General features: G+C 40.2%; 1 protein-coding gene across 2 annotated transcripts; it reads right to left on the minus strand.

Annotated features, from left to right (window-relative positions):
* Positions 1–139: 139 nt before the first annotated feature.
* Positions 140–9,743, minus strand: ice2 (interactor of little elongator complex ELL subunit 2). 2 transcript variants are annotated; one of them, XM_046394504.1, is made up of 16 exons: positions 9,588–9,743; positions 7,888–7,989; positions 7,411–7,765; positions 7,205–7,324; positions 6,989–7,123; positions 6,682–6,798; positions 6,210–6,369; positions 4,996–5,177; positions 4,093–4,909; positions 3,829–3,998; positions 3,579–3,708; positions 2,247–2,331; positions 1,969–2,019; positions 1,163–1,406; positions 472–590; positions 140–397 (listed from the first exon to the last, which is right to left on the minus strand). In XM_046394504.1, exons 1-16 carry the CDS (start codon positions 9,599–9,601, stop codon positions 358–360), a joined length of 2,841 nt encoding a protein of 946 aa, XP_046250460.1. In that variant the 5' UTR covers positions 9,602–9,743; the 3' UTR covers positions 140–357. The 2 variants fall into 2 exon arrangements, with proteins under 2 accessions (XP_046250460.1, XP_046250461.1); XM_046394505.1 differs by having other exon boundaries at positions 7,411–7,691; positions 9,588–9,742.
* Between the last annotated feature and the right edge of the window lie 271 nt (positions 9,744–10,014).

A 10,014-nucleotide genomic window follows, 5' to 3' on the forward strand; every position in this document is an offset into this window, starting at 1 on the left:
CACCGGAAACTCCAAAGTTTTAAAACTTTATCAGTGTTTTCCCTCACAGTTGCACACAAACTATTCAAAGTCACTGTGCACTCAGGAGAGTTTTAAGGTGATGTCTAATCTCAAGTTCACGTAGTCAATAAACAGAAACTTGTGCGCAATACAGACAAAATAACTTTATTGCTAATGTTTTTTTTAACAAAACATTAAATTGGCAAAATATACGAAAATATCTCTGGACAAAATATAAATATAAACATGTAGATTCTACACTGTAAAAGTGCTTCAGCATTCACATTTCTATTTAAGGTCAGTATTTTCAGTATGAAATCAAAGACCTGGTGAGTGCTTTCCTTTCCTTTCCTTTCCTTAGCAGTACAGATCCAGCTCCTCTTCTGACTCACCTAATCTAAATGAAATGAATGACATGATATTAAATCCTTCCCATTTTAAACTGATTTCTGAATTAGCTTTTTAATATACTTGTTACGTCTGGCTGCACGTTTCTTTTTCTTCTTCTTTGTGTTGCCTTCTGCACCCATGTTGCCCTTCGACTGCCCAGCTCCAGGATTGTTGGGCTGCGAGGGTCCGACTTTTTCTGTCTGGTAAGTTAAAAGAAAGGTAAAAAGGTTACATCTTATGTCAAATGTCATTCTCAGTAGTAGAAACATCAGTGGCAACAAAACTTGTTTGACTGACATTTGTTTTCCTTTGTTGTTTCGCAAGTTAAAAGCTGTAAACGTCTTTGTTATGTGGAATTTCATACAGGAATCCAATGAATGTCTCAGGATCTACACCAATAAAGACTGCTGAGCCGGGGCCAATGCTGCTATGGTCTCTATTGTCCCCGTTGTTAGTTTTTGGCACACTGGTGTGCTGGTTCAGCCCGTCTGATATGAAAACGGCCCTCGGCTTTGCACTCACCACAACTTATTGGGAAACTGAGATTAATTTGTCTTGGCTTTCAGAGAATCTGTGTGTGTGTCTAATAAAGAGTGTAGACTTACACCTACACATAGACCTACACATTCAATAAACACTTCTACGTTAGAACAAACTTACACCTCACTGACATAATTAGTCTGGCTATAAACTCCATGGTCATTATATTTTTTCCACGGTGCCATCCATCTGTGCAGTAAGCAGGGTGACATAAGTTAAATTAAGTACACACCTTTAGAAAAGGTTTTAGCGGGAAGGTGCAGGGAACACGGCCATGTTTCTGGTGAAAGGGCAGGACCACGGCTGGATCCACAGGTATCCAAGGCACGAGGCCAGATTCCGGGGGCCGTGGGACAGAGCTGTGGACCTGCTGCAGGTTGTATGCCCCCCGAGTCACTTTCCCATTAGCTGCTTTTAGTAAGGTCACAAATGGTTCCCCCGCCTTGTGTGCGATCAGGTATCGTCCGTCCTCTAACCTACCAAACCAAATCAAGTTGCCAAGGGTGTATTAAAGGCAAAAACTGACACACTGAAAAATGTTGTAGCATTCACAAGGGCTTCTTGTTTCCTGTTACATGATTGGAATGTAGGAGAACAGAGCCTTAAGAAAGCTGAGGGTGACACGTCTATTATGTGCTGTTGAGTAATGAATGGTGCAACCCTCCAACACAAACATGAAGGCAGACTATCGTCATATTTTTAGCTTGAGGATGTGGGATCTGACTGTACAATAATTTCATCAACTTCAACAGAGCGTGAAGACAGAAGACAACTCATCTGCAGAGGTAATCCAACTGAACAATGGAGTTTAAAACAAATCATTCTAAAACCACACACATACATATACAATTTTTTTTACATAAAACACAGACATTTTGCATTAAATCAAAAAATGTGAAACCAGCCCAGATTTATTTTGAACAGTTTTACAAAACTTGAAAGATTTGCCAAATGAGAGGGATGAAATCCTGCCGAGAGTTCAACACTAATGATGAAAACAATGAAAACAAAACAATGTCAGTTTGCTCAACGGCTTACCCAGTCAGCTTTTTCAGCAGGTGGTGCAGTATATTCAGTGACTTGGACGGCCTGTGGATGGAAAAGAGTCATCACCAAGTTACAGCTTTGTCTATTTTGCTGGGATCTAAACTTCAACACTTATTCCCATGACAAAACAAGAAGCAACAATAGCAACCATTGATGAAAAGGCTCAGATTATTGATAAACTGACTGACAACCTCCTAAGTAACATAATCATACAAGGGCGATTAGACTAATCCTATTCATCTGCACACATCTGTTGTATCGACACTCACTTGAACCCACAGGAGATGTTCTGCTTCCAGTCGTCAGGCAGCTTTCGCAGCAGAGCTACTTTTGATGTGTGTGCATTGATGTGAGCTACAGAGACAGAAAGGGAAGGCGAGAGATACACTGAGGAAACAACAAGAGCTAATGAGCGTGCACATCAAGAGCTTCACTTCATCATCAATGGCATTCCTAGTACTTACAAATAATTAGTCTGTGATGATTTGCCAGTGCTGTTACAAGCTTGAGTGGGTGGTAAGAAATGCTTGTTGGTCCTGTCTCCTTTCCTGCCTCCCACTCCAGCTTGTAATGCCTGCTTATTTCAACAGTGCCTTCCCTCAATTATGGACTGCTTCAGAGCCTACAGCCACAGCCAAAAATACACAATTGGGGAATGCCACATGATAAAGCACATGATGAACCGGGAACCACTGAACAAATAAGTAGTCTTTTATCAGCTGTTGCATAATGCCACTAAATGGGAGACATTCTACTGTATATTGTTACAAATAATTCTTACATGTTATCATTGTTTTTTCACCGGCTGTTCCCTTTTCTGTGTTGTTGCAGGTAACCATGCTTGTAGACTACAAAATCTAAAAATTTATCAACTCAGACAATCGCTTCAAAGAAATTTAGGGTCTCAGATGCCTGATAGACTGTCAGACAAAGCTATTTATAGCTATAATGCTGATTATAAAGGAACCAGTATACAAGCTTGTTGTATGGACAGCAATGCTGATGATCCTGACAAGTATGTTAACCATTCAACAGACTTGAAAGGGGTATAATTTAGAGGCTATTTTTTTGCCATAGGTCTACATTATACAGAAAAGAATTCATTACGCTATGACGTTCATTCCCAGACAACAAATCAATGGCCCTTGTAAAGAAAAAGGGTTGGAGTCTTTCCTTGCATCTTGAGCCACAGCTAAGCAGCACATACATTAGGGGAGTTTAACTTAAGTTCAAAACAACATTTAGCTGAGCTCTGCATGCTACGTTCCTGGTAATTCCCCACAATCAAGTGTGGCTGTAGTTATGGCAACAAAGTAAACTCGATTGCTACACAGCCACAGCACAGTGGTGAGTCATCTAAAGACTGTTCCACTGGTTTGTGGGAGGATCTGCCATGTGAACACTACTAAGCCCTGCAAGGGTGGGAGAGGAAAAAAAATTCTCTTTTTATAATCCACATAAATGTTACTTTGACTGTTTTCGTGGCAGTCATACTGATAAATGAAAAGAGTGCAGGGACGGCCCATAATACACTACATTACTGTCTTGATTTTCACTTAATTTAGAAAGAGGAATGTAGGTACACGTGAAGTAAGTTTTACCTGTGTAGGATACAGTGCTGGAGTGGAGCAACGTCTCAGTCCACAGCTGGCAGGCCTCACTGCTGCTCAGACACTCAACACCGTAACTCAACTGGTACTCCAGCTTGGGCAAGACGTGCACTGGCACGTACTATTAGGGGGAGGGAAAGAAAGGACAGAGATAAGACTCGTGCATATATGAATCTAACACTTCAGTATAAGAAATGAAACCATGAAATTCTGCAGGATGTGTAGAGACTGGTGTGTATACCCGGTTTTGGCTGTCCCCTACTCTTCTGGTGTGGGTCAGTGAGACAGAGCTGCGCACCATGAGCAGCAAATCTTGCAGACTGTAGAGTTTGTAGAACAGGTTGCCTTTCTCTGGAGCCTCGTAATCTTGTTCATCTTCCACACCAGCCTGCAGGTCTTGTGACAGTAGCTCTGAGTGGGAGGGGGTAGCATCCAGTGGGTTAATTAAGCACACAGACACAGAGCACACTTAAATCCACAAAACGAAAATCAGTTTGATGCTAACTTTTGTGCTCTGTTGTAGTGACGCCGACCACTGGTGCAGATTCATGAGGAGCAGCGCCGATATCTCCATCCTGCTTCTGGTTTCTCTCTAAATATGAGGACACGCTGGGCTTAACCAGAGACAATGAATGGGACTGAATGGAAGGTCCCATACATCTGGTGGGTGAGGTGGTCTCCTGGGATACAGTGGAACATCTGGCCGTGTCATTGGCAGAGCTGAACATGGCCGCCTGCATGCGCAGGATTTCACTCAGCTGGTCACCAGATACCTTGGCTCTTCTGGATTGTCGCCTCTGCCTTGTAACATTTTGAGGGGAAGGTGACTCTGAATTTACCGGTACTGACTCAGGGCATGTTGTGGTATTAGGCTTGGCTTGTTTTGTAGGTGTTTTTGCTGGAGACACGAAGTCATCAATGACTAGCTTCTCATCATCTGAGTCTCCTGTGAAGACTAGGTCTCCGTTACTTTTCTGCGTGGAGTCCGCTCTCCTTTGTTCAGTTTTTGCTACAGCAGTCTCACTCACAGCTGGCTGAGTTGTTCCCTCTGTCATGGGATCATTCATATCTGTCAGTGAGGTGTTCGTCTCCTCTTGGGAACTAATGCTGCTAGTGTTTACAAGATCCTTACTAGACCTTTCAGTTTTACTTAAAGGTGGGCAACTTGTAGCTATTTTGCTTTTGACACACAAGCCCTGCTCCTTCTGTATCTTGGGGGTTTTAATGGGTGTCATCTCTCCAAATGTCTCCAAGTCAGTGAGGTCCACCTCAAAGTCGAGGCCGTTGTTTTCAAAAGACACAATATTTCTTTGTGAGCTCTCCTGGTTAGGAAACAAAAAATGAGTAATCATTGTTCTGATGAAATAAGACCATGCATAGAAAGATATCCATTTGTGTGTCAACATACCGGTGAGAGTTGCTGCTCATTTTCAGGAAGATCTGTCATTAAATGAAAAACGTGTTTACTTCCGTTCTTCTTGATGGAGAGCTTCAAACTCTCCTCATGGTAGATATGACTCCTCTCTCTCACTGTCATTTCAGTCTTCAGAAGCGGTGAGTCTATGTACACAGTCTTCTTCTGACCACTGCCTGGAAATAAGATGCGAAAAAAAGAATGAGTGAAACAGCACCACCATGAGGTCATTCAAATGCTGAATCCAAATGTTCGGACTTTGCTTTTGCAGACTTGCAGACTTTGTGGGCACATTCCTAGTAAGTCTGTGAGTACTGAGGGCTGTTGCAAAGCCACATTTTATCAAGATCTCAAGGGATCTCAAGCAGACTTTCTGCGTGCTTCCACAGAATCTAACTGGACTCTCTCTTCAGTAGACTTTACTGATGTAATTACCCACAATTCACTCTAACATAGACGTTATGTTGTAGTTTTTCCAGTAGTCAACTAAAAAGAAAACAAACAAAAAAACCTTAAACATACTTTTAAAACAGTTAACTTATTTATACTTGAATGTTGCAGGTCAGAAATAATATTCAACCACATCATGATACAGAAATATGTACACGTTTTAATGGGCTCTAGTTGCAATCAAGATCCATACAAGTCATGCATGTGACCAAAGTCTGCGAGGACTCATTCCACAAGCACAGAGGGTGGGCGTTTGGATCCAGCTAGAGATTTATTTACTACATACTGTATTTCCTTGACAAATGTGTTTAACAATCTCTCAACTCAATTAGATTCACTTTTACATGCACTTACAGATATTCTAAAATTTCATGCAATTTATTTAAAACTTAGAAACATGTGAAGTAGCACCCACAGCACACAGAGTTTTAGTCTACTTCACTGCTATTTAGCAAATAAAAATTCCAAAGATAAATATTTTGTTTTTTCTATGAATATTTAGTAATTTGCTGAGATGAAATGTGCCAACCAAAACAATGAAGAACACAATAATACTGAATGCTTAGTGTTATTAAGCTTCTATGTATGCACACTGCTATTTGTATTCCTCACTAGCATCAATGTAGCCATGTAAATCTCTATCTAACTTAGCACATACATTACATACGTACATTTAAACGTGTTTTTTAATATTTTTTTTGTTGTCAAGATTGAGGTTCTTCCATCACTGCCCGAGGGGCCGAGTGATGATGCTGTACCTTTTCCTTGGTTTGACTTGACCCAAACAGGCACTTCCCATTGCTCTCCAAAGTCAGGGCCGTGGTTGTCTAGCAGCCTGACGAGGGCATCTCGAGTCAGACACACGTGAGGCTCGTAGCGGGCACACAGCTTCTCTGCATTGCTATCACTGCTGATTGTCTGTAGAGAAAACCAAGACCACATTACACTACACAACATCTAATGTATCAGTCGAATGAACACAAGTAACTGCATTACTTCCTACAATTAACTGGACTTTGACAGCACTGCGTGTGACCTGGCATCTTTCAGAAACACAATTAGCACTGGTTTTGCTGAGCAAGACATGAACACCCTCTGGTGTCTTTTGAGAAAACTGCAAGTGCTAAAATTGAGTTACAATAGACCTGCGGTCATGAATCCCATCCCAGCAGTAAAACATCTTGTGACTTACTTTATTGGAGTAATTAAAAAAGCGAGACAATTGCTTACAGCATGCATGTCCTTAGCTTTTTTAGCTGGAGGATTCACTGATGAAACACTCTGATAATCCGATGCAAGCTGAGCGTCAGCAGGCACTATCTTGTGGTCTGTAATATCCACATTGCCCTGGAGAAATAAGGGGTACAAATACGGAAACAGAGGAAGTGAATCAACACCGAATGGCTGATTCTGCAATTCAACACTTCAAGTTAAAAGGTTCAGTAGAAAAGTGGACAATGGCTATTATCAACAATATTAATAAATGAGGTGATAATCCTAGATGTAAGGGACTATAACTCTTTCAAAATTATATTACCATGATTAGCAGCTGTTTTTCAAAGGTCAGCATCAGCCCTGGGTTGAAAGTTCCCCCTGTCAAACTAGTCATCTCACGGATCTGGTAGAGCTGAGGAATTGTCTTAATGCACTCCAAACAGCCCTTGAAGAAATCCTGACAAAACAAATCAGGGCTGTGTTTTAGGATGTAAGAACACATGTCTCACAGAGATGGGTATCACTGTGGTGTCAGTACCTCTGAATATTGCAAAGCTCCCTGTGATATAAAGTTGTAGTCTTCAGCGCATATTCTGGCCACATCTTGCAGGTACCTCATGAACTGCGTGACTTCACTGTTTATTCGTGCCTTTAACATCTGAAATATTAAAAGAGATTATTTCAAGAAGTGATGGACACAGACAGGCAGGATTAAAATAGAGTTAAGAAAGAGAATGTTTGTACCTGTGGAGGAATCCTTGTATTTTTACTCATCAAAATGTCAAGATATGTCTTCTGCTCTTTGCAGGACAAGTTTGACATACATGGGTAGGGCAGTCTGGGTTCAGGATAAGGAGCATCTTCCACATTCTCATCCTGTTTGAGCTTTACTTTTTTGGCACCCATACATTCTTCTTCACCTTCCATAGCACTGTCTGCACATGGATCATCACTATTACAGCTGTACGTACGTACGTACTTTTTCTTGCTGATGCAACAGTTGTCTTTAAACTCTGCAGCTTCTTCTGTGGAGAGAGAGCAGGAGGCTTTCGCATCCCCATCATCACTCTCCTGTTTTATGTCGGCATTCTCTGCAGGACTTCGGGACGCAGAAAGAAAATGAGGGACAAAGAGCATGACAGATCAAGACTCGCTAGTTAAAAATTCAGTAAATTGCACCTGAACTGACGTATTACTTTATGTGTTAATTTACTGAAATACCTTTGCAGAAAGGCCCATAGTTCTCTGATATTAGGTGCAAGGGAATATTTGTCGTAGAGATCTCTGGTAAAGAAAGGAGCATCGGGGACTGGAGGGTCCTCCCTCAAATTAAAAAGAGAAAATATATGATGAAAATAAATTAGAGAGCTTGTGTTGCACCCAAAGATTAAGGACTGTTTCTGCATTTTCTGCTAAGACAGTTTTGCATTTCTTTTCACAGGCAAGATAGAGGAACTTAACCAGTAGTTGCTGTAGGAACATGTACAACATTGGAAAGCAATGCAACAGCAACTCCATTTCAGGCTTTACTGGAGTAAATTAAAATTACAAGATCTATTTGTTATTTTAACACCTTTGCTAGAAAAGGACTAGCAAAATAAGAGATATTCACTATATGATTATCATGGTCAAACAAATGACATGCTATGACAACAATATTAAAATAAAATAAAGTATATTACTATCGGGGGGGGGGGGGGGTCTGGAAAAGTCTGCCTGCACACTTAAACGTGATGTGGTGAATAGTGCAAAGGCAACCAGATGAACTAATACATAAACATAAAAACATTTACATTATATTATCACATGTTCATTATCTACTGTAATATTTCAGTTGATAAAAGGTGACGGTTATCGTCAGTGTCAGTATATCACAACACCCCAGAAAACATATCAACAGACAGAAACAATATTATCCAGTAGTAAAAACTTTCAAAGTATTATATAATAATGCCTTAGGTTACATTACAACATGCATCAGCACATTGTTTTTCTTATTACGGCTCTTGTGTCAGGTATTAATGTTTAAATTACTATTTTAGACAGCAAAACTATACTAAGTGACAAAATTATTTCCGTTTCAAACAACCGGTCTCTAAAGAATTATGTAAAATTGTCATACATTTGCTTTTTACAGCTTAAAAATATGACCATGTGAGTAGAAATAACCTTTGTATTTGTATCCAGCTGACACAGGTTAAATGTACCATGCATGTTCCTAATGTGTTTCAAATGGCAAGGGTTTTTATCTAAAGGAAATGTCATTATAGCGAAATTAGAACGATATTTATTATTCGTGCTTATTGATAACGTCATGTGAGTAATGTACAAAGACAGGTGAGACTCGGCTGCTCACTCAACTCAACAGTCGACAGTATGAAGTCAAGTAAAATGCATACAACTTCCCATTTGAACCTTCAAAATACTAGCTAACGTTATCGTAGCGTTGTTGAATCCAATATAATTACGTCAACACTGACAGTAATGTTATTGTGATAATATTTCAAAAATAAGGTCCAAAATTCGTCTTATTAAAAAGGCGTCATGTTTAGTTAAATTATAGTTAACTGCCTCTCTCATTAAAATGCCCCAACTGCCAGCTAATGCTAGCCTGAAGCAGTTCTCTCGTTAGTCTCCACGAACTTGTGTGTTAAATCTGATCAGCACCTTACGGCAGCCCTTGGTGTGCGTTACTCACTAACGCTATCGAATAATAATGCTACAAAATCAATAACATTTGGTTAGCATAGCTAGGTTAGCTGTCAGTCACAATAAAACTCCCCTGCATGGTAACTAGCTAAGTAACTAACTAGCATTATTTAGCCCAAAGTTGATGTCAGTTATTGAGTTGATTTGCACGAACTATCACAAAATCTACCACTAACACTGTACAAATGTTTTGCACCGAAGATAGTACTTACCATAACAGTTCCATTATTGTCACTACTGACCGGCTGACGGCATTTACTAAGGAAGTCAGTTAGCTTTAGCCAACTAGCAAACGCTTGACAGATGACACTCTTCGTCTGGTGATATTATGTTGAGATTTAAACGCTTCGTGCACACTACTGCCCCCCTCCGGACATTAACCATAGTCGATCTACCCGTTCACCCGGTGGGTCAGATATAATCCGGAGATGTGATTCCCAGCTTCAGTGAAAACATTTTCTAAGAAGACCTGGATGCTGTAATTAAATGTAGTTAAAATATAATGCCCAAGAAAAATAGCATTGTTAACACATTATCTGGACAGATGTATTGAAACCTCCTACTGGTCCTGCTTAAAATTGAAAGAATGCTTTTCTTTTACATCAGCCCAGCGATAAAATGATGACACTTTCCCAAATA

This window comes from Scatophagus argus, chromosome 7 (assembly GCF_020382885.2).
Source record: "Scatophagus argus isolate fScaArg1 chromosome 7, fScaArg1.pri, whole genome shotgun sequence".
NCBI classification, from domain to species: domain Eukaryota; kingdom Metazoa; phylum Chordata; class Actinopteri; family Scatophagidae; genus Scatophagus; species Scatophagus argus.